The 24,978-nt window shown below is 40.1% G+C and overlaps 1 protein-coding gene across 4 annotated transcripts; it reads left to right on the top strand.

Annotated features, from left to right (window-relative positions):
• Positions 1 to 1,394: 1,394 nt before the first annotated feature.
• Positions 1,395 to 21,812, top strand: sap30bp (SAP30 binding protein). 4 transcript variants are annotated; one of them, XM_029836305.1, is made up of 11 exons: positions 1,395 to 1,543; positions 4,058 to 4,233; positions 11,073 to 11,179; positions 12,045 to 12,089; positions 14,786 to 14,825; positions 18,010 to 18,098; positions 19,185 to 19,276; positions 19,368 to 19,480; positions 19,546 to 19,604; positions 20,887 to 20,977; positions 21,128 to 21,812. In XM_029836305.1, the coding sequence occupies exons 2-11, from the start codon at positions 4,116 to 4,118 to the stop codon at positions 21,304 to 21,306; spliced, it is 933 nt and encodes a 310-aa protein (XP_029692165.1). In that variant the 5' UTR covers positions 1,395 to 1,543; positions 4,058 to 4,115; the 3' UTR covers positions 21,307 to 21,812. The 4 variants fall into 4 exon arrangements, with proteins under 4 accessions (XP_029692165.1, XP_011616823.1, XP_011616822.1 ...); XM_011618521.2 differs by lacking the exon at positions 1,395 to 1,543 and adding an exon at positions 3,724 to 3,927; XM_011618520.2 differs by lacking the exon at positions 1,395 to 1,543 and adding an exon at positions 3,725 to 3,961.
• Positions 21,813 to 24,978: the final 3,166 nt, after the last annotated feature.

The raw sequence follows: 24,978 nt of genomic DNA, 5'->3' as shown, positions 1-24,978 counted from the left end.
TGTATTTCTTGCCAATAAAAATAAATTAGAAACAGAAATTTGAAGAAGCATTCTGATTCTGACAGGGGTCATCATACATCATTATACACTTATCATCAGACTTCAAATTTTTTAGCTGTCAGATGTCTGCCCACTGATGAATGTGCTGATTAATAGATGAGTGTGAACATATGCACACATATACACGCTATTGTCTGAAGAAGACTACAGTACATTTGTGTAAGTTATGTATGAGTATAACAAAGTAACAGTACAAAAATCATGACTTTTTATAACATAAATTCACAATGTTTTTCAGTTGTTGAAAAAGAAATGGAATATTGTATGCATACAGTAATTACTCTTGATAAGGTATAACAACCATAACATTATTTTCTACAGTGGTTTGGAAGGTACATTTTTAAACAAATTTTCAGTCATGAGCCTATTGAACAAAACTGCTTCAGGTTAATGTTGATTCCTGTTGATCACATAGAAACAAAAAAGATATTCTAATGACATCAGTTAATGAATCCTGAAAAGGGTGATTTAACTACAGCTTAACCTCATGCTCATGTCTTTTGCTTTTGCTCATGCTTTTTTTTAATTTTAAAGACATGGCCTCATAGACCTTTATTTCATTTGGCTACAAATCAGAAACAGGTCAAATCTGCATGACTACGCACTGTATATGTTTTTTTTTCAGGCCAGGTAATTCTTCCTTATTTAGTGATTGAATTATTTTTGAGGTTTCAAGTAAAAGGTCTAATTTCTGGTTGAATAATCATCAAATCAAAAGAGGAATAAAAACTGGCTCAGACATTCAAATTTTCTTCCAGGTGACAAAAATCTCAAGTAACTGATTTAATTTACATGAAATAGTAAAATGAATAAGAAAGTCCAAAAACTCTATAATACCGGTGGTATAAACCCATGCCATCGACGTTGACCAAAGTAAAAATGAACTACAGTGTATTTGTGAAAATACACAATAACAAAGAGGAAGGAAATGTCTCATTGTTCTTTAGCGTGTTCTTTGTGAGACCCTCTCTGGAGGAAGACTTCAGGTTTCTAATAGCAAACACACATACATACAATGCACATGCAATCCTGAGGAACATGGAAATCAGCTGGCTCCACACCAGATGGACCCCTAAACCCCCTTCAATACACACACTCACACACACCAAGTCTTTTTGGCAGGAGCTTCATCATCATGGTAACAAAACACAAAAAAGAGAGGCCCTGGCACAGCTGGTCTATAGCAACCACAGAGAGAGCAGGAAAAAGGAGAGAGTTGTTCAGCTGGACAGCAGAGGCTTGGGGGGAGGAGAGCATGGGGAGTGACGGAGCGAAGAAGGAGGGACACAAGAGCAGGACTTCATGCTCAAAGTTTCAAGAAAGCATGAAACTGTTTTCAGTTTCATGCATTTTTTGCGTGTGAATTGGATCTGACCGAGTAGGACGAATCTGAAATCAGCAGGCAGCACAACTTCCATACCAGTGTGAGAAAAGGGGGCGTACAAAAACAAGAAGACGAATGTGCAGCATTGTGGGGACAGTTGTAAGTACAACAGGGTCTGTTTCTCTTCAAAGTCTTAAAGTCAAGCAAGCTGCAGAGGTAGGAGCCCCTTCCTGACTTTACACAAGCTGTTGGTTGTCAAAATATATCCTCGTGGGAAAAAAGGACAATAAATCTGCAGAATACTAACAGAAATCTGCAGCATTATTCTGGTACAGGTTACTGGGGTCACAAGCAAAAGGCTTCAAGTATTAGATAACAAATGTTCATCTAATCTGAAATTATTTACTACGATACTACTACTATTTGCAAATACTCCGATCCTATAATTTATTTTATAATAGGAATAAGAAACTAGTATATCGAGATCCTTCCACATTTGCTTTTTTCCTTACCTGATCTAATTCTGATGGATTTTCCTTATTCCACTGAAAACAATTCATCTGACCCAGATACAGAATATAATATTTAATAAGCAAAACATTCATGGAACTATATTTCTGCAGAAAAATTCTGATAACAGCCTCAAAAATATATAGGTTCATAAGTTTAAATAAGCCCTAAATCAAATAAACTAGAGTATATTAAAAATAGTTAATATCAAGGTAAGGTATTACATCAAAGTTATTGTAAAACTAGATTGATTTTCATTCATGTGGATAATAAATATTTAATACTGTGAGCATCAATAATCATTGTCATTATGTTCCCTTGACCATAGTCAAGGTTGAAATTTTAAATGAAATAAGTAATCATATGTGAATATTATATTTAAACTAGAAATGATATTTAATTAATATTACATATATTCTCTGTGTAAATTCTCATTCATCCATGTTATAGTTATCCAGGTCAAATAAATCTTACCTTACCCAATATTGTGTTGCTCAGTGCACCTGATTTGGTTTATGAGTTGAAATTAATAATTAAAATAAATTGAACTTTTTGATGTTACATTAATTAGAATAACCCAAGGAATCTGTCACATTGGCAAGAAATTTTGTTATAAATAACGGGGGCAGTGAAAATCAATTTGGGAAGGCATTTATCAATTAGCATAGCTGTAGGATTATTTTAATATTATAGTAAATTAAAATAATTATGGGGACTTTTAAATCAGTTGCTTCTTTGGTTCATATTTTCAGTGGTAGGATATAAATGGAAATTCATTAAAAACATGTAGATGCTCTTAAGAATCCCATTAAACATCTTCAGCTTGTGCATGAAGCAGAAATAATATCGAACAAGTCTAAAGTCTAAGGATCAAAGAGACTTTCACACTCATTCAAAGATTAAAAAGGCCAAAAAACTATTGATTTCAAACCAACATACAATAACTGTTAATGAATTTCAACTGATCTCCACTTCTGGAACCAACTGACTTCATCAGTAAGTGACTATGGAAGAAATGCAAAATACAACAAACTTCTTCAGTCAAAAAGAGTTAAATTGAATGTTGCGTGAGTTTCCAAAACTCCAAAAATGTTTAAAAAGAAAAGTATAATGTCTGGCAGGGTACAGATCAAATTTAAAGTTTTGAGGAAATTTGAGGTGCTCATCAAGCCTTGAAACCTCAAAGGCTTTTTGATAGTCCCACTTTAGAATCCCTCAGAAGTACAACAAAATTATTGTTCAAGCTGTTATGTGAAAAGGTACAGCTGTTGACGTTTACCATTTTAATTAGCCACAAATCGGTTTGTCACTCAGTTCTCTGAGCAACAAGTAAATCTGTACAGTCACAATTTTAAATCTGCATTAGTTTGGCAACAGCAAGGCCCATTAATTCAATCTATATATATTGAATATTCATTATTCACACTATTTTTGTCATATTTTATCATATTTTTATTTTTATCTTAATTTAAGTTTTGGTTTTAGGTTCTTCAATAAAATTGTCTTTTTTGTATCATTTTTACATATTGGTACATTACAGGTCAGGGTCGACTGCTAACAAGCATTTCCTTGAGACTTTTGTTGATCAATATGATTTTTTTACATGGCAGTTCAGCAGGGGGCTGACTTTTGTTCCAACCAGTAAGTGTTCTCGTGAATCAACTAAGCCCCAGAACAGATCACTAAGTCACACATGTCCATTCTGAGTATATCTCCATTTATCTTGAGCGTCTCTCGGCATTTCTGTGCAGCTGGTCCCATATCAGCCTGTCACCCAAACACAGCTGCTGATGAGGACAGACTCAGGTGTTCAAATGACAGGCCTGAAATAGTCTCCTTTTAAAGTTAAACATGTGCGATAGAGCGACCGCTGTGCAAATATAAGCACACGCAGGTTGGTAGAGCGAATGACCATTAGTCACACATTCCTCCATACACATGGTGGAACAGGAAGTTAATCAGTGGAATAACTAGCGGTGCCATGGTTTAATAAATGCTGACTCGTGGAACATGGAGTTTTAAAGAGCTGAATGGTTTGTATTAACAAGAGCTCTGGGTTAATTGCTGGTAAGACGTTTAAAGTAAAGTTTGGAATTTGAAATGAAAATAACTTCACTTCTACAACATAATAAAAACATTGACTGTTGCTTTTTCTTTTTACAGAATAAGGCCTAGAAAACCCGAGGAAACTTCTCACAGCTTCCAACGGAGCACTCAAACTATGGATGTGAAACAGGAAATCATGGATATAATTCAGAAGGTGTGGACCAAATTGCAGGCTCTTCCACAGGCTAAACCTCTAGAAATTGGAACTTTCGCTGTGGTCATCCTGTTCATGGGTCAGTACAAGCCTTTATTTTCATGCTTATTCAATTTGTTGGAGATTCTACAATTAATCACAAAGGAATTTATAGTCTCCAGTAAAAATGTCCTTTCCTGCTGCAGGTTGCCTTTATTATGAATATAGAGATGTAGAGAAAGGCCTGATTCAATTTTCAAGAGATGCTTCATCAGTTATGTACATCAGGAAAGAAATGAGTCTGGATTCCTGAGATTTAATTCAGAGAATCAGGGTTTCATGACAGAATCCTATAAAAAAAAAAAGATTTCCTGTGGCCTCGTTCCACTTTTTTGCATCTGTAATCGCACAGGAGCAGAGAGCAAATGCCTCAGGGCCTTTACTCAGAGTGCTTTTAACAGTTGTGTTTTGTCTGAATACAGTTTAGAAAATTTGTATGTAGTAGTGTGATTGAGTGCAATTCTATAGTATTTTAATGGAAAAATAAGTATCCAACTATATTCTGTCCCTGACAGCCACAGTTGTCTTTATGATACTTCTGGCCTGTATTAACTGCTGCTGCTGTGGAAAACCGAAACATCAGAGCTCCAGAGTACAGCCTCTACACTCCTGCTGACAGCAAGGCGGACAAACCAGCAAATACGTTCTTCCTGATAATCACCCACATGATTTTCACAGGCTTTGCGAAATGGCCCACTGAACTGTTGTGAACGGAAATGAGATCTGATTCATTCCAGAAGGGATTTGAGTTCCGTCAAACCAGAGTGATGCTGAAATTCACAGATATCAATGACACATGTGGAATCAGGACATTCAAGCACTGTGATGACTTTTTCAAAACATTTTACAGTGGCCAAATGGATAAAAAGGAAAGATATTTTTGATTGAATATCACAGCCAATCATTTCTTTAACTTGGTGGTGGTTTGTTGATATCAGAAACGTGGAAAACGTTGAGGTTTTTTTATTTTCAGTTGATCATTACTAAGTGACGGCGCTCTCTGTTGGCCGAGCGAGGTACTGTAAACACGTTTTTATGGCGCAATACTGTATAAAACTCCTTGTATGTAACTAAAAAACAAAAAATCCATAGTATATGATGATAAACATTTTTAAATCAGTTATATAATTATCTATCCATTGTCTTTTGCTTATACGAGATGTGCAACAAATCAAGCAAAGACCCCCAGACTACTCTTTACTCGGTCATGTGCTCCCGGTCAGGGTGAAGATATACCGTAATCTCTCCACCTGGTTCTGGGCCTTCCCTGAGGGCTCATCCAGGAACACCTCCTTATTAAGGTACCATGGTGGCATCTTGACCAGGTGCACCTCAAATGACCTCTTGATATACACAGGAGCAATGGTTCTATTCTGAGACGCTACCGGATGACGGAGAGTCTCACCCTATCTCTAAGAGAGACCCCAGTCACCTCGTGGAGAAAAGCTCTTGTATCCACGACCTTGTTCCTTCAGCCACAACCATTGGGGAGGGTAGGAACAAAGATTGACTGGTAGATTGAGAGCTTTTCCTTCTGGCTCAGCAATTATTTAATTGTGGTGTTAAAATAGGGTTAAAAAAGACACCACCATTGTTTGGGGGTATTTTTTAGAGTTTAGCTCTTACGGGTCTGTATGTTGAGTAAACAGTTACCAAATTCCTACTTTTATGTTTACCTGTCCTCATTACTGAAACTAACCAAAATGAGCTTATGATAACACTGCAAGAGCCAACATTGGGGCTAGCCTGTAATGTTTGAGCTTTGTGTCCACATAATGCCAAGGCAGTGACTGCATAAGAAAGTGAGCTTTAAAAATCCACACACTGCAGTTACTGAGCTATGAGGTGAGAAGGTAATTTTAGTGGAGCACAGCCATGGCAAGGTGAGTTACTCTCAGTAGGAGTGTGTGGAGTGGCTGTTGTGGCTAATGATCAGATTTATAACATGAAAAAACTACACCAGATTTTAGTTTAGAATTGTTCCCAGCTGAAAACATGGGTCCAAAGCATTTCTCTAGACAAAGATTGCAGTTTTATACTGATATTATTGCAGTTGCTGTCCAGCGCCTGCAAAGAAGATAACAAAGAAGAGAGATCTGATTTATAAGGGATGGAATTGATACTCATTTTTCCAGCCTTTCCAGCCTTTATATGGTGGCATTTTCCAATATCATAGATCTCCTGTTTTGGAAAGTTGTTACCCGGCCTTTTTCTTTCAGTAATTGCTTGGAAAAAATATTTTACATGTTTTACACTTCCATCCCTAATGTGATGGTCAGCTTTCTTTTTCTCAGCCACTATTAAAATGTTTTTCCATTTTCATTAATCTATTGGCAATGAATAAGAGGCATTGAAGTAAATACCTTCATAGACAGATGGATAAATTAGTTTCTGATGTCCAGAGGGAAATTTTGTTGTCACAGAAGTCCAAGAACATACAGTACTATTAACATGATGCATATAGCTTCCTGATTTAGAGTAACACACCACATTAGCATAAAATCTATGATGAAAACATGATTTAAATTTGTTACTGAGAAAATATGTCATGAAATAGAGTGAAATTTTCTTGTGTATTGGGCTATTTCTTATAATAAAAAGCTTAATAAAAAGCTCAATTTACTAACTTAACATAGTGTGATGTGCACATATTGTTATGAAACATGGGTGGAAATGAAATGCAATAGGTAAACATTTAAAGTATGTAGAATGTATAGTACTGTCACACCTTTCAAAGCTGTCTCAGCTGAGTGACACTCATCCACAGCTGAGGACGAGTTTTAATCTGGACCTCTGAAAACTGCAAAAAAAGAAAGAAAAAGAAAATGTTTTTAGAAACTGGGACCATTCCAGTCTGCTTTTTATACATGTTAAAACTTTATGGTGAACAGAACACTTTATGGCAGATGACAAACTGGACGACCAAGAAAATTTGGCACATGCATCGACATTGCATGATAAACTCATCGTTGTAGTTGTATATTATTTTGCATTACATTGTATTTGTAATTAATGCAATTTTTTTTCCCCCCACTATTATAAAATCTGAAATTAGTATGTTAACCAGCATATGTCCATATCACATATCATTGATGAAGTTTTGTGCTGTTCAAGGGCAAGATTGTATGATATTCAGGGCAGCATAAAATACACTTCAGTCCGTTGTTTCTCTTCTGGTGTTTCATATGAGATCCACGACATTGTGTCTTATTCCAAACTGTCATGTTTAATGAAGAAGGATCTCTCTACAGTTATGCAGAATTTCTTACAAACTATAAACCCAAAAAATGTGACATTAATGTGATATGTCGTTTTTGTGACATGAACCTTGAAACTGTTACCAGTATTTCTTTTTGTCTTTTAATTTTACACACAAACTCTGAAAACAAAACTCACTTTAGCGGCACTATTTTTCAGACTTTAGTCTAAATTACCATGATGGCTTTTTATTACTACAGTAAATAGGACAAAGTGAAATATTTTCTAATAATTTAATTTTACCTTTTTCAATCTATCTATGTTGTATTATTATATATACATCCTTTTATATATATTCTCTATTCATATTTCAATTTTTTTCTGCGTGCTTTTGCTGCTGTTGCGCTGTAAATTTTCCCGTGTGGGACAAATAAAGGAATCTGAATATGAATCGTGCAACATACAATGCAGAGTAAAATTTGATTTCAACATGCTTGAAAAAATGATGTGAACAGAGAAACTGTGATGCTGGACTGTTGAAAAGACATATTTGCAAAATATGTTTGTGCAATACAGTATTTTAATTTTAATATCCAGTGGAAAGCATGTGGAAAAATGGCTCTTTTTAATCCTTTGCCTTGGTTCTCAGCAGGGATGCTGGCCTAATGGCTGAGGAGTTTTTTTTACCACACGTACTGTATGTATCTATTTGCTTTTAGTTATTTATTTTTGTCAAAGATATTTCTTCTTTTGCTTTGATTACAAATGCATAATGTAGTTTTTCTATTTTAGCAGAAGTCTTTTCTGCCTTTTGTCTTACTCATTGAAAGTGGGAACTACTTTCATTGAAAGTGGGAACTGTCCGCGCATGCGTAAATGTTTGTTTGCGCTTGCGCAGAAGTGATATGGAGCAGTTCAGGATTTGGGTGCAGATTGAGAACGCTTAAAGTTATGGCGAGCGGCAAAAAGAGTGCTCTTCTTTCTTCTTTAGCAGACTATGGAGATGATTCAGAACCGGATTCCGAACCCGACATAGAAGAAATAGGTATGTTATACTACAAACAATTATCTCCTTAAAACTGGTAGAAAAAACAGTCTATTGCAATTCAAGATTTGGCCTAATCAGGCTAGCATAATTTTCAGGAATCATGTAGCCCTGGTGTTGTTTGAGTACGACGATATTAAAACGCACAATATAAGCCGCTACAAAAACATTTTAATAACTTTAGGTCCCATGAAAATTTTGTTGTTTACGGATCACTGCAGGAAAAACAACTTTGCGATATTGGGTTGTTTTCCCCTGTGTCGGTAATGAGGAAGCATTGACCCATCATTAAAACATACAAACGGAAGTTTGTTTAAAAGTCGGGTAACTATTGAAACACCGATTACATTCCAGAATATATAAATGTATGCTATGTTCGAAAGTCAGTACATAGGGGAGTTGGATTGAGTCTGAATTTGAAATTCCCTTTAGTACAATACGCCGGCGCAGTTTAAATGACGTCATAGCGTCGCATAATAAATACGAACCCGGTCGCGGCCAGGTCTATTATTTTAACCCAATCAAAATAAAAAACACACATTTGTTAGTGTATTAGTCCCCTATAAGGTAACTTGATATCAATAAATAAAATACTAAAATAATTAAAGTCCAGTAACATTTTTGCACATTGACGTAATGGTATATTCTCAAGTAGTCTTCCACTGTCTTCCAAAATTCAAACCGGTTTTTGATCTGTTTGTCATCTTTTTAAAAAAAATATTTTGAGATCCTGTCCTCTGGCACAGAATCGACATTTCCTTAGAACTATATTTCCTTTTGTGATAAAGATTTCATCAAATTGAAAGTCACAGAAAAAACAACAATGGTTGATTATGGTTTTTATTCCCACCTTTATGTTGAAATATTTTAAAATGACTGAACTGCACCCCCTCTGAAAAGAATTGTAAACTTCACATTGATTTTGCAATTGCTGGAGTCTGGAGGTGGGGTTTTTAATCATTTTTAGACTAGTAGGTGCAAGAACCTTCTCAATTCCATGCTCCACAGCCAATGACATCATTCGTTTTGTCTCAGATAAAGTACTTGCCCTGAAAAAATATCCAATTATATTTTCTATAGGACAACCTGACGACAATTGCTGCAGGCTTTCAATGCCCGGCTGGATCACCAGCTTTTGCCAAAGTGGTGGCCATTATAGATGGATGCCACTTTAGGATCAAGACCCCTGGTGCAGAAGCTCAGTGTTACTTTAATAGAAAACTGTTTAATTCTATTAATCTTCAATCTACATGTGACCACCAGTGTCTGTTTGTGGACCTATTCACTGGATAGTTAAGAGGCCTGAAACACAGCCCTGTGTATGTTCAGGGACTGTGCCCTCCTGAGGGTTATTGCATCCTAGGAAATGTTGGTTATCCCTGTATGTCCAGACCCGAACAACATTTAGAGAGCACGTGCGTCATATGATGGTGGCCAGGTTGGAGTTGGCGCCTGCTTATTGCATGCTGCACCATTTTGCCCAATGTCTGCCTGAGGAATGGTGAAAGCATGGAACCTCCAGAAAACCTCTTCCTAGAAAACAGGTAGTCATTCACCCAGCTGTGGATCAAACTTTGGACATCATCATCACCTAAAGAAATCAGTTCAATAGATGAGCCTGCAGTATGTTTATATCAATCTTAACAATATCTTAAATCTCCATTTAAAGTGCAACAACTCTAGTAAAGTATAATTAAAATGGTATGAAGGAGAAACAAGCTAACAATGCTTATAGTTGCATAAATTCTAATGTCTTTATGGCAAAAACAGATTAGGCAGGAAACATCAATATGTCACTAAAGTGAAAGAAAATTTTACACTTTATAGTAAGTAATGTATCAAACACATATCTGACAATACTTATATTTATATAACATCTCTCAAGGCCCCAGTTCCCCAGCCATCAATAGGTGGGACATATTACCCAAGTTAGGGTGCATCAGTTGAACACTACTTTTTGCAGTACATTGTGGGATTAAGTGCACTAGGGTACAACGATGCTCACTGAGCATTCGCACACTACTTCAATATGGCATACAGACTGCTGAGTGCACTGCATAGGTGAGTACCGGTAGTTTCAGACACGGCATGTATACATACAGCTGATACAAAGCTCAAACTTAAGCAGACCCGCACAAAAACTCAAAATATTTGTCCATTTGTTCCATTCAGCTGTTGTATTTACCCCATGATCTTCAAAGATCATTGTAAACTGTTGGTTTTATTGATTGTAAGACTTTTGGGGTCAGCTCCTTTTTTCAGAAGAATTTTGGGATTAAGGTTTGCGCATTTATAGCATTTGGGTAATTTCCCCGTTGTCTTTAATTGCATACATTGGTGATTGTAAAAATGATGACTAAAAAGAAATGCTTGGTCAATCCTGAATTTCCATTGTGATTAATAGATTTAACTTTGTGCCTTCTATTTATCCATCTGTGGATAAATAGTATAGAGAAAATGCTAGAGATACACTTGAGGCATTTGTACAACCTGTGTTGTACAAAAGTTATATTAATTTTGTAAATAAACCACAAATTACAGCACTTTGAGTTGCCAAATTGACACATCTGCTTCTCTCTTATGTGAGTATTGTGTTTTTCTCATTTTCTGACTTGACTGTTGTCTGTCACTTGTAGGGCCAGGGGGGAGTCTGGTGTACAGTTATGGCGATGATGACTTGAACCGGACTGAGGGTCCTGATGAGAAGGAATCTGGAGATGAAGAGAGCAGAGAGAGCAACTCGGTCAGTATTTCCCTTCAGAAGCCACTGTTAATTGGATTCTTTCCAAGTTCGACAGCTGTGGCCAGTTCAGAAAAAGTCTGCTGCTTGAGAAAGCTGAAACCTGATATTTGCTTTTCAGATGTGCTTTCTATTGACATTTTAGGGAAATTTTGTGGTTTTACGAACTCCTTGTTGCACCAATGTTTGATACTCTTCAAGGAAAAACTACTAAAATGTTGGCATTTAGGCAGTTTAAGTATGGAGAGAGAAAAAAGTAATTTGCAGTATGTTTTAATTCTGTTTGGTTGCTCCACAGGTTAAAAGCATAAAATTTATTGAATTTTATGTGATAGACCAACAACATATTGCATAATTGTGAAGTTAAAGGAAAACTTCAGAATCTGAAGAGAGTAGTGTGCTTGTTTATTAATCAGTCATAACAAAATAATATCTTACCTTTTAAAACACCAATATCACTTAAATGTTATCATTGTCACTTTCCTACAAATACTTGATTTCAAGGAGACAAGTTAGAGGTCCTTGCATTTCAGGCTCATTGTGGATCTTTCCTAAACCAAACAGCATGACACATGACTGGAGCAATATTGCCAGTCTTTTCTACCTTATGGCTCTTGCCTGTTTGCCTCTACTTTTTTAACAAAGAACGTGTATACGAGCACACATGTATGAACCCAGATTAATATTTGTATTTATATTTAAGACTAAAATGTTTGTACTATTCCTTTAACAATCACTAGTTCTACAGTAGAGACATTTTTGGACAGTCCTGCAGTCCTGATAGGTGATGGATGTCATCTGGCATCTGCTGCTAAGTCTTCTCTTGATCCTTGGGGTGTGTTAACTTTGTGCATTTTTGTTTTCATAGGAAATGGACGAATCTGAAGAGGGGAGGGACACAGATGATGTTGAGGTATTTGGTGGATCTGATTTGGACAGGGGTTACAGCTGATTAATTCCTCACTTGTTTTGTTAATAACCAAAAGACATGTGCAGCACTGGCCCCACATGATGTGAAGGCACATTCTCACTAGATGGTGCTATGTGTAGATCACTGGGACACTTGACCGGGAAGTGAGGCACTTGGTGTAGATAAGAGGAGGACCTTGAGTTTATTATTAAGCTTTGCTTAACTGATGTATTGTACAGTGAGCTAAATCAATGGTGTGGTTAGGTCTGTTGAGGTTAGCTTGTAGGCACTGACTGCTAGTGGAATAATATTGCTTTATGTGTATGTAGAAGTTTTTTTTTCTTGTATACATGTTCCCTTAATATGGTCCATAGTTGTTCTTCTGGTTGTTGAATCATAGCAACTGGACTGTTTGAGTTTCATGAAGATGTTTCACCTCTCATCCAAGAGGTTTCATCAGTTCTTGTGCAGGGCTGTCACCAAGTGAAGTTAATTAAGTTAAAAACACTATAGAAGAACAATGTACTGGATAAAGAAAAGGGAACAAGAAATGGTTGTGAAAATATGAAACAAAATTGAAGATTAGAAAAATATTCTATAATAATTAAAATTGCATATTATAATAATGGATAGCAGAGCCATGGCAGATAAACAGCATAACAGTATATACACATAGTAAGTTACTGCATATAGTACCGGTAAGTAGGGTTAAGGTTTTGATGTGTTTTTGTACATTGAGATATCTTTAAGTGTACATATTTGTATTCAGCTGTACCCTGTTTTGGCCATCATTCATACTGTGGCAGGAAATAAGCTGATAAGAAATTGTGTTGTTTGTTGTGAAACTTTACACTCTGCAAACATGCAGCAGGTGTGCTACTGCTCTGCTCTGTGTTCAAACCAGCAGTGGCAGAGCTACTCTGGCTACTACTAGTAGCAGAGGTAACCTTTGCCTCGCTAGTGTCACTTATGGTGTGCTTCAAAAACAGGGATGTAATGCAATTCTTCTCCATGTTTTTGAAAATGTAGTGCTCACAATCACATACATTCCAATGGGTTTTGCTTATATATTTAATCAGTGGACCCCCTGCAATCACCACAGTGATGCGTTGTTTGTTATTGCTCACTCGTAGTTTGTTGTCTGATTCTTTGAGTGATTTGTTGTGTATGATGTTTGCTAGCCAAAGCCCTTCTCATTAAATCCAAAGTAGCTTACTGTAAATACAAGTAATAAATGATGCCACTGTTTGTTTTGGATCTATATTTGGGAAGTTGCACAGTGGATAGTCTGCTAAAGTTGCCCTACCTTCTACTGTTTTGGTGGGAAGTTGCAGAGCCAACCTGAAAATAGTCCTCTGCAGGTGAAATGAAAAACTCATCTGCACAGGAGATAGGTTCATGTTCCCAGCAGGCTAAGTAGAAGCATATTGAGACCTATATAGTTGATGATTTGTCATTTAGGCTAACAGCTGTTTGTTTTTTGGAAAAGAGTCATCATAGGAACTTTTAATCACATATGAAAACATAAACTGAAGTTAAAACCTGTAGGCTGATGGGGAAACCTCCCTCTGTATTCACACGACTTTCATTGTGTTACCAATGTATGATCGGAAATCATTTTCATCTGCATATTTCTTGTTTTTGTGGAAAATGGTCTGTATCACTGTGACTTTGCAGCAGACAAATATTAATTTTGCATGTGCAACTGTAAAACTCTGGTATGTGTTCAGGTGTTTTTTTTCATGTGTAGGTAGGTAGGTCAACATGGAAAATGAAAACATAATTTTGATTAGTAACAATTTATTAAATGAACATGGTCCAGATGTGTTCTATAGAAAAAGTAAACAGAAATGACCTCTGTTCTGATTTGGTGTATACAATTAAATTATGATAACTTGACTTTCAGGGGCCTACCCAATCTAATGGTAGGAAAAAACTACTGATGCTTAACTGGAGACAATCAGTCCATGCCTTTATTTGCACCTAAGCTAATATTATTAATAAAGTAATCAAGTCCACATTTCTTAACAGGTATTGTATGGCTGTAAATAGGCTGTGGTGATTCAATATCACCTGAGTAAAATGAGTCTATTCATGCAGAAACCCAAGTATTGAATTATATTTGTAGTCATGAAATGGTCACTGCTTTACATGTTTGTCTCTTTTACTAATCATTAACACCTTTGCAGATCTGCAGTACACTGGAAAGCCAACTAGTTCTTTTACTCTTCATGTTGATTGAACAAAGGGAAGACTGTGCGGAAAAATATAGGGTTCTCTTTAGTGTGCACTCATATTTTTCCCTTCTCTTCTTTGTGTTTTGTCCATATTTAGCACAATTCTCTTGATGTGTTTGTGCAGCAGCTTGACGAAAATGATACGATGCCTGTGAATAACAGTACTGTTCCTTTGTACTGAACCTGTGTTGTGCCCGCAGTACTGGCACAACAGACAACATAGTTTAGATGCTGTGCTATAATTCCCCTTCTGCTGCAGTGCTCCTTACAAAGCCTTGATTTGCTCAAGTGGCCTGTTTTTTTTTTTCTCCTTAGAATGCCATATATTTGTACATTTTAGGTACAGATGGGACATTTTGACAGTCAATTTTCTGAAAGGATGCTTTATTGAAATATATACTTTCAAATCAGATGAATAGCTCTTGCTCTGTCCCTCTCCTCCCTTTTCTGTTTCCTTTTCAGATCCCAGAAGAAGAAAAAAAGGACCCCAGTGAGTTAGTTGGTGAGTACATAGCATGACTTAAATCATGTGCTACCACCAGTGCAAATCTAGCATTCTCATGCTGCAAACTATATTTTTTCTTTAAAAATTTGTCATTATAACCAAAGTATGATACTTAAATAATCAATTGTACAATGACAATTCTCAGGTAGGCTCTGACATTTATACCAGACCCAGAGTGTGCTATGAAGTTATTGTCCACAACATTACACCACCCCCAGCAGCAGCCTGAACTGTTAATTCTAGGCAGGATAGAGCCATGCTTTTATGTTGTTTATGCTAAATTCTGACCATAACAATCAAATTTGTAGCGGAATTCCAGACTCATCTGACCAATCCTCTCTTGTCCATTTTTGGTGAGCACTCAGTTCTTAGTTGATGGTAGTGGCAACTGTTTTGGTCATTTTCTACTTCACAGTTTGAGGCATTGAGCATGTATAGAGTGGTTCTTTGAGTTACCGTACCTTTGCCTTCTCATCAGCAGATGGTTTTGCAGAAAAATCCAGTAGATCATTAATTTCTAAAATACTCCGGCAGGTCTGTTACAGTTACTTAAATCACCTTTCTTGCCCATTCTGAGTCTCTTTGAAATTCAAGAGTTTGTCTTGACACATCATTTTGACACTTCGCACTTATTGAGCACTGTGAAGCTGCAGAGAGCATGGTGGAGTACAATCCCTATATAGATATATGCTGCTATGTTGCATCTTCTAGTGTTTTGAGCATCATTTGTTGTAGAACAATGTTTGGAGAATGTGAACTTTGTCTTTGATGCAATGTAGACGCACATTACTTAATGCAACGTCATTAATAATTGTTTTAGTAATCGCTGCTTCTTACTGGTATACACCAGAAATTAGTTTTACTTTGGCATTATTGTCCAACGCTATTGTTGGAATTAATTTATACCTTTTGAAAGTTGATTGGGTGTTGGTGCAGGAAATGCCTGAATCAACAAGTAGACTTTGGTAATGAAAGACTCACTGTGGGAGCTGTCAGTGGTTTGGTGAGTAAGAAATGACGTATACAGGTGTGTCTGAACACCAGATCACAGCAGGTGTGAGTGATAGAGGGAGTGGCTTCCGACAGAATCCTACAACACAACCTTCTGCTGTTTGCCTTTATGGGCTTGTAGGCTGATTATGAATACATAGTTGATTAATTTCAACACTTGCTTGGTAACATTATAATGTTAAATAGTTTGCACTGTAAAGGTGGATTATGTAAAGTAGTCCTTTATTATTTGATATACGGTAATTTTCAGAGAACCGGAAGTGTAATGTGTGTCTCATAGTTCTAGAGTTAACATGTTGCTGGTGAAGTTTGGCTCATCAGTCATGAAAATCAGTAAATGTCACAGTGCTTTGAGCCAAAGGCCTCAGTCAGCAGGCTGAGCATAGCTCTTTGTCTGCTCTGTGAAGGGGCAGACTTTGTGTGTCTGTCCAGAAAATTCCCCTAGGGCACAGACTGTGACTTTCTCAATGTTGTCCTGGGAGACAGATGGTGACTTTTCTAGACAGTACAATCTTTCCTCTGTCTGCTTGTTACTATGGCTCTATGTCCTTTCTGGCATATCTGGAGGTCTTTCTGACAGGCCTCCTGATATGCTTGATATGCCTCACCTCAAAGTGCTGAATTAGATTTGTTTGCACTTCTACTTCTGTGGAGTTTATGTTGCTCTTTATACTCAAGTTAGTCACCTAATTCCACCTAATTCCTTGTTTAGAGAGGATTAGCAGACTCCCTTGGTGCTAAATATCTCTTAAACCACATATATAAGACATGATTGAGTGTCTGCACACAAGTGAAATAGAAACGATTCCTCAGCTTTGTGACTCAGGCATGCCCTGTGAGGGTATTGTCTTGTTGCCGTGTGCAACAAAAAAACCTATAGCCAGTCTTTTTTTTCTTTTTTTTTTCAGTATTGCAGACCTCACTCATTGTTGTTGAAGATATGCAGAGCTTAAACATGCTCACTCTTAGTTATACGTCTTGCCGGCTCAGGCAACGCCCTGCTCCTCATTTTCCTTGGTTGCAGAGATGACCCAGAAGGAATGTGGTTCTGCTCCTGCTTTGAACTCTACAGACATTAGGGCAATGGTGTCAGGTCACAAAGTTATCTCACCTGTTCAGCAGAAAGTGGAGAAGAACAAAGATAGCAGAGGGTGTAAGGCACTTCAGGAACAAATCCACAGACAGGCTAGTTCACTGTAGTGCATTTTATCATTCAGTTTGTTATGGAAAGTAACTACTATGACCATGTGAATGATTAAAATGGTGATATTTGGAGTGCATTTAATGATGGAAAATATGATGTATTGAAGACTTTTGTTCATGTTGACCTTCATTTTTCTTGAGTATGAGTGCAAGTATTAGAGTTGTTTCCAGCCTTCAGCCTCACTAAAGTGCAGCACTTCAGAAAATGATCTTATTTTCAGTCGTGTTCATACTTGCTGACTAGCTCTCAGGTCCTTCATACATGAATACACACTCTTACATATTTTGCAGCATTGACTGAGATCTTGATTGATGGTAGTGAATGACAGTAAACGCTGTGTCGGAGAAGTGAGCGACAGCCAAGGAATGTCTACCCTGCAGGCAGAAAGAGACAAGAGGAGAAGAAAAACATAGTGGGTGGGATGAGAGAGGAGCCTCCCTTTTCAGTTCAAGCCCAAACAACAAGCTCCCTCGCCCTATTGTACATTTATACTGAACTTGTAGCTGCAGAACTACCAGGCAAGGGGTAGAACTTTGAAAGTTATATTGTGTCAGAGCAAATACACAGAAATTTGTTAGTAGTTGGATAAAATCGGGCATAAAATTTTACAACTGGATGGAAGAGAATTCAGGCCACATAAGTAAAAATGAAAAATGCTGTGGAATTACCAGGGCAATTTCTTTCCAACTTCAACAGTATACAGAATGCTTACTTGTTGCTTACTTATTGAAAAAAGCATCTTTATTCCCACAAAATTATTTTACATTTGAGAACAACGTTTTAATAGCTGAATCACAAAGTCAGAAATGTTTCATGTCACATGAATATAATTGAAAAGACTTCAGTTCCACCACTTCCTAATTCATGATGTTATTCCTCATCTAGCATATAAAGACTTAAAGGTGAGATGTGATGGGGAAAAATAACTTTGTCAACCTGATGTGCAAGTTTCTGACTTTCTTGCAGCTCTGTTCTCGGAGAAGGTGAGGAACATGTCACCAGATGAGATCAGGATCCCCCCAGAGCCCCCTGGTCGGTGTTCTAGCCAGCTGCAGGTAAACACACCTCCGCAGCTATATGCTTATGTTTGTCACTGTTAATGCAAAGTAGTGCATTGTCTGATAATTAGAACTGAGGAGGTGCTGAGTGGGTTGGCTGCTGTTTTGTGTTCGCTGTTGTGTAGTTTTACTATAATTTTCCTACTTCATGAAGACATGCTGCTACGAGACACAGAATATTTCATGTGCAGAGACTCATGTGCAAGGTCTCTTCCAGTTTCCATTTTTAGGTTTGATAACCTGGATTGCTTTCTTATGTTTAACTTAAATTCACCCTGAAGCAGACAAATATTGCATAAATTCTTCAACTCCTGTAATTACCCCAGCAGTTGTTTATCACACTATTGATTTCATGCTACAAGCACCAGCTATGTCTGCTGTATTTTTCTGCAGTAAAGTATGTCCAGTCCACAGGGGAGGCAGGTCAGGACAGGAGCCTGACTCAGAAAAGAGCTCAGCAGTAATTCCTGCTGCAGCTGGCACACCTCCATGCCTATCAGGCCAACAATGAATGATTCAAATGCACCAGAACAGCCCTGGTATCCATGCCCTACAGTTAAGAAGGTTAGGTCTGAAAGAAAGACAACAATAGTTCTGGTCTTACATGTAGTTGGTGCTGTTATAACAGATTTAATTTAAATTGCCCAGCTTTTGGTTTGAATTGACTAGTTTTCAAAAAATGTTGGGTTTTCTTTGTTTTTTTTTTAAAAAAACGTGCCGTCTAGATGTTGTGACTATAATGATGTTGTGTTGTTTCCGTCATTATAGGATAACTCAGAGCAACGTCTGAGTCATCCAGGTTGAAGAGAATTCCTGGATCCAGTGGAAGTTTAATATATAATGTATACTATCATATTGTGGTCCACTTCTATCACAATGGATGACCAATGCTATATCTGCTAGCTCCTGGCCTGGTTCACCCTGGTTGTCAAATAGTTTCTAGATTTTACTTAAAATTGGTCCATTTACAGCAGCCCACACTCCAGCGTGTCATACTGCATATCATTTGTGTTTGTGACGGACACAGCAGATGAAGTCAGGTCTTCATAAGAGGGAGAATTCTTTCTTTTTTTTTTTAAACAGGAAAAGATAAACAAGCTTTTTGAAAGGAAGACCTATGAAGACTTTGATACAAACAACCACATTCAGAAAAAGAAAGAGTTTAGAAACCCAAGGTATGGAGCCTAGCTGAAGAATGGCATCACATTCATCATTAAATGCATTATTTTCTTTATTTAAAAACTATTTAATTTTCTTTTTTTAAAGTATATATGAAAAGCTCATTCAGTTCTGCCAAATAGACGAACTTGGAACCAACTACCCAAATGATATGTTCGACCCTCATGGCTGGTCAGAGGACTCCTACTATGAATCTCTTGGTAAGTGGTGCTACTACTTTTAACAATTGCGTGATTAAAGCTCACAGATGTTTTTATCTTTGTAGCCAAAGCTCAGAAAGTGGAGATGGACAAACTAGAGAAAGCCAAGAAGGAGAGGACAAAAGTGAGTCTAACCAAAAACAAACAAAAGAATATGTCCACTTTGTACTTTTGTACAATTGACTAGTTTACAGCAGCCACATTTTCCTCATCAGTAACAAACTCAGACCAAACTTTAAAGCCACTGTATTTGCATGAACTATGCATCAGTAACTATTTTGTTGAATAACTTTTGATTATATAGCACAAATTCATGTCAGTGGTGGTCCTCAAAGTCGGCTTTCTCATAATAACCTGGGCAAATGAAACTCCAGCAAAGAAGAGAAGAGAAACAAATGCAAATCTGTCCGGGGTCTCTGAGAAATTTAGGCGGATCCTCCAAAAACATGACATACTGGTGCAGTTTAAACCAAGCAACACACTTGGATAGAAGCTGGTACACTTGAAGGACAAGACACCAAGCTATAAACAATGTAATGTTGTTTATGCTGTACAGTGCCAGGAGGAAGGTAAGGAACTGTACATTGGTGAAACCAAACAGCCTCTCCACAGAAGAATGGCACAACACAGACAGGCCACCTCTTCAGATCAGGACTCAGCAGTCCACTTACACTTAAAGGAGAGTGGGCACTCCTTCGAGGACAACCAAGTACGGGTACTGGCCAGAGAAGACCGCTGGTTTGAGAGGGTTGTCAAGGAAACCATCCATGTCAAAATGGAAAATCCATCCTTAAACAGAGGTGGTGGGCTAAGGCACTTCCTATCACCCACATACAATGAATTCCTCCACTCCTTCCAACAACAAACCAAACATTCACACCATTTCAGGAGATCTGGTGACTCACCACCATGTGAGCCAGCAGGCAAAGGGGAGACACCTCAACTGAAACTAGGTGAACGACCCTACCAACGACCCTGCTAACGACTCAGGTGACCACCCAGATCATTAGCATGCTAATTGTCTACAAGGGCTATATTTTAAAGCTCTGTTTCCAGTGGGTTCAGAACTGAAGAAGCCTTCTGGATAGAAGGCAAAACATCTACAAAAGAGAAGAAAAACAGTCCAGTTGACAAAGAAAACTACCTTGGATAATTATGACCTGGATGATTGAGAATATACAGACAACCTGGGCAAGTTGTCAAAAACATGCTATCATAAGCTGCACATGATGAACTAGACCTGAATGAACCTACAAGTTTAACAACTACAACACAAAGCATACTGCAGTATGACTTGAAATAAAAACAGAAACTTTTAATAAAGTAGAAAAATAAATTAATTAAATCACACCTTTACCAGCTCTAGTAGTTGAGTCACTTTTGTGAAATCTGTTTTTGGTCCACAGATCGAGTTTGTCACAGGAACTAAAAAAGGCACCAACCCCTCCAGCACAGCAGCCTCCACCGCCAGTAGCACCAGCACCACCACAGCCACAGGTGAACAGCCACCAGTGTGACACCCCCCACCATCACGAGTCTGTTGATTGTGACCCCTGATGGTGGAAATGACTGACATTAGTTACAAACATGGGCTTGCATATGGGTCATGATAATCAACTGACATCACTTGATTTCTGTCCCCATCAGATGCTCAGAAGAGGAAAAGCAAATGGGACTCTGCAATCCCAGTGACCCTGGCCCAACCCACTATCATCACCACGACCGCAACGCTGCCCGCTGTTGTCTCTGTGACAACCACTGCCACCGGCACCAAGACAACGGTCATCTCTGCGGTGGGCACCATCCTGAAGAAGGCCAAGCAGTGAAGAGGCCAGAGTCCGAATGGTGCATTATGAAGCTGGAAGTGTTGTGCCATCATCATCATTATATATCTAAGAGGATACAGAGAGGGGACAAACAAACTGATGGACAGTTTTAAAACTCACCCATGAGTCCCCTTCAGACATGCTATACTAAAGGCGGCACTGCCTTCATTTTTCCGGGATCAGCACTGTAAGAGGAAGCCTTTTATCGATCTGTAAGATGTCTACAAATCTTACGCTGGTGAAACGAGACAGTTTTTAAATATGATGGCAACATAAAAACTAGATCACAAAATGGTCACTGGGACACCTGATAGGATTACCTGAAAATCTGTCTATTTTTCTATCTGTAGTTCTGGTTGTGTTATGTTGGTAGTGGCATGTGTAAACATTTTTTACTTGTTTAATTTTTCTCTCCAACATATTCATGTTTCTAATGTAAGATTTTTTTTTACACTTGTACAGACATGTCAATGAGGTAAATAAATGGTTCACATGTTGCCTTTTACAAAAGTTTTTTTAAATTAGTTTTCAATTTTATTGTATCTATCTCTATCTCTATCTCCTCCTATCTATCTCTATCTATCCATCCATCCCAGAATTCCGAAGCGGAAACCCAAAACTGATTTTCAGAATTGAATTCTGGAATTAATTCCATCCATCCATCCATTCTCTACCGCTTATCCGGGTCGGGTCGCGGGGGCAGCAGCCTAAGGAGAGAAGCCCAGACTTCCCTCTCCCCAGCTACCTCCTCCAGCTCATCCGGAGGGATCCCCAGGCGTTCCCAGGCCAGCCGAGAGACATAGTCTCTCCAACGTGTCCTGGGTCTCCCCGGGGGTCTCCTACCGGAGGGACATGCCCTGAACACCTCACCAGGGAGGCGTCCAGGGGGCATCCTGACTAGATGCCCAAGCCACCCCATCTGGCTCCTCTCAATGCGGAGGAGCAGCGACTCTACTCCGAGCTCCTCCCGGATGGCAGAGCTTCTCACCCTATCTCTTAAGGGAGAGCCCAGCCACCCTACGGAGGAAGCTCATTTCAGCCGCTTGTACCCGTGATCTTGTTCTTTCGGTCATTACCCAAAGCTCATGACCATAGGTGAGGGTAGGAACGAAGATCGACCGGTAAATCGAGAGCTTCGCCTTTCGGCTCAGCTCTCTCTTCACCACAACGGACCGGTGCAGAGTCCGCATTACTGTGGACGCCGCACCGATCTGCCTGTTGATCTCCCGCTCCATTCTTCCCTCACTCGTGAACAAGACCCCGAGGTACTTAAACTCCTCCACTTGGGGCAGGATCTCCTCCTTTACCCGGAGAAGGCACTCCACCTTTTTCCGGTCGAGAACCATGGCCTCGGATTTGGAGGTGCTGATTCTCATCCCAGCCGCTTCACATGCGGCGGCGAACCGATCCAGTGATAGTTGGAGGTCACGGGCCGATGAAGCCAACAGGACCACATCATCCGCAAAAAGCAGAGACGCGATCCTGAGGTCACCAAACCGGATCCCCTCAACACCATGACTGCACCTAGAAATTCTGTCCATAAAAATTATGAACAGAATCGGTGACAAAGGGCAGCCCTGGCGGAGGCCAACCCTCACCGGAAACGAGTTCGACTTACTGCCAGCAATTCGGACCAAACTCTGGCACCGATCGTACAGGGAGCAGACAGCCCGTATCAGCGGGCCCGACACCCCATACTCTCGGAGGACCCCCCACAGGACCCCCCGAGGGACAAGGTCGAATGCCTTCTCCAAGTCCACAAAACACGTGTGGACTGGTTGGGCAAACTCCCATGCACCCTCGAAGACCCTGCGGAGGGTGTAGAGCTGGTCCACTGTTCCACGCCCAGGACGAAAACCACATTGCTCCTCCTGAATCCGAGGTTCGACTATTCGGCGGACCCTCCTCTCCAGTACCCCTGAATAGACCTTACCAGGGAGGCTGAGGAGTGTGATCCCCCTATAGTTGGAACACACCCTCCGGTCCCCCTTCTTAAAAAGAGGGACTACCACCCCGGTCTGCCAATCCAGCGGCACTGCCCCCGATGTCCACGCGATGTTGCAGAGTCAAGTCAACCACGACAGCCCTACAACATCCAGAGCCTTAAGGGACTCTGGGCGGATCTCATCCACCCCCGGGGCCTTGCCACCGAGGAGTTTTTTAACTACCTCGGCAACTTCAGCCCCGGAGATACGAGAGCCCATCTCCAGGTCCCCAGGCCCTACTTCCTCACTGGAAGGCGTGTTGGTGGGATTGAGGAGGTCCTCGAAGTATTCCTTCCACCGATCCACAACATCCCGAGTTGAGGTCAGCAGCACACCATCACCACTATACACAGCGTTGACAGTGCACTGCTTCCCCCTCCTCAGACGCCGGATGGTGGTCCAGAACCTTTTCGAGGCCGTCCGAAAGTCGTTCTCCATGGCCTCACCGAACTCTTCCCATGCCCGAGTCTTTGCCTCGGCAACCGCCGTAGCTGCACTCCGCTTGGCACGCCGGTACCCATCTGCTGCCTCAGGAGTCCCACAGGCCAGTAAGGCCCGATACGACTCCTTCAGCTTGACGGCATCCCTCACCGCTGGTGTCCACCAGCGGGTTCGGGCATTGCCGCCACGACAGGCACCAACCACCTTGCGGCCACAGCACCGGTCAGCTGCCTCAACAATGGAGGCACGGAACACGGTCCACTCGGACTCAATGTCCCCCGCCTCCCCCGGGACATGGTCAAAGCTCTCCCGGAGGCGTGAGTTGAAGCTCCTTCTGACAGGGGACTCTGCCAGGCGTTCCCAGCAGACCCTCACAACACGTTTGTGCCTGCCAGGTCTGTCCGGCATCCTTCCCCACCATCGGAGCCAACTCACCACCAGGTGGTGATCAGTTGACAGCTCCGCCCCTCTCTTCACCCGAGTGTCCAGAACATGCGGCCGCAAATCCGATGACACAACCACAAAGTCGATCATCGATCTACGGCCTAAGGCGTCCTGGTGCCAAGTGCACATGTGGACGCCTTTATGTCTGAACAAGGTGTTCGTTATGGACAATCTGAGACGAGCACAGAAGTCCAATAACAAAACACCACTCGGGTTCAGATCAGGGGGGCCGTTCTTCCCAATCACACCTCTCCAGGTCACACTGTCATTGCCAACGTGAGCATTGAAGTCACCCAGGACGACGAGGGAGCCCCCAGAAGGGGCACTCTCCAGCACTCCCTCTAAGGACTCCAAAAAGGGTGGATACGCTGAACTGCTGTTTGGACCATAGGCACAAACAACAGTCAGGATCCGTCCCCCCACCCGAAGGCGAAGGGAGGCTACCCTCTCATCCACCGGGGTAAACTCCAATACACAGGCACTGAGCTGGGGAGCAACCAGAATTGCCACCCCTGCTCGTCGCCTCTCACCATCGGCAACTCCAGAGTGGTAGAGAGTCCAACCCCTCTCAAGAAGACTGGTTCCAGAGCCCTTGCCGTGCGTTGAGGTGAGGCCAACTATATCTAGTCGGAACTTCTCAACCTCGCGCACCAACTCAGGCTCCTTTCCCACCAGAGAGGTGACATTCCATGTCCCTAGAGCCAGTTTGTGCAGCCGGGAATCAGACCGCCAAGGTCCCTGCCTCCGGCTGCTACCCAAAACACAATGCACCCCAAGATGCGAATTCTGGAATTAATTACAT

This window comes from Takifugu rubripes, chromosome 1 (genome assembly GCF_901000725.2).
Source record: "Takifugu rubripes chromosome 1, fTakRub1.2, whole genome shotgun sequence".
NCBI classification, from domain to species: Eukaryota; Metazoa; Chordata; class Actinopteri; order Tetraodontiformes; family Tetraodontidae; genus Takifugu; species Takifugu rubripes.
Note: the sequence above shows the minus strand (reverse complement) of the source record. Positions and strands in the feature narration are given on the sequence as shown.

Bases quoted from the DNA above. Each gene is read 5' to 3' on its own strand.
- sap30bp (XM_029836305.1), top strand. From the start codon at position 4,116: ATGGATGTGAAACAGGAAATCATGGATATAATTCAGAAGGTGTGGACC. The intron at 11,180-12,044 runs GTCAGTATTTCC...TTGTTTTCATAG, and splicing joins AGAGCAGAGAGAGCAACTCG to GAAATGGACGAATCTGAAGA. The intron at 18,099-19,184 runs GTAAACACACCT...TTTTTTAAACAG, and splicing joins GGTGTTCTAGCCAGCTGCAG to GAAAAGATAAACAAGCTTTT.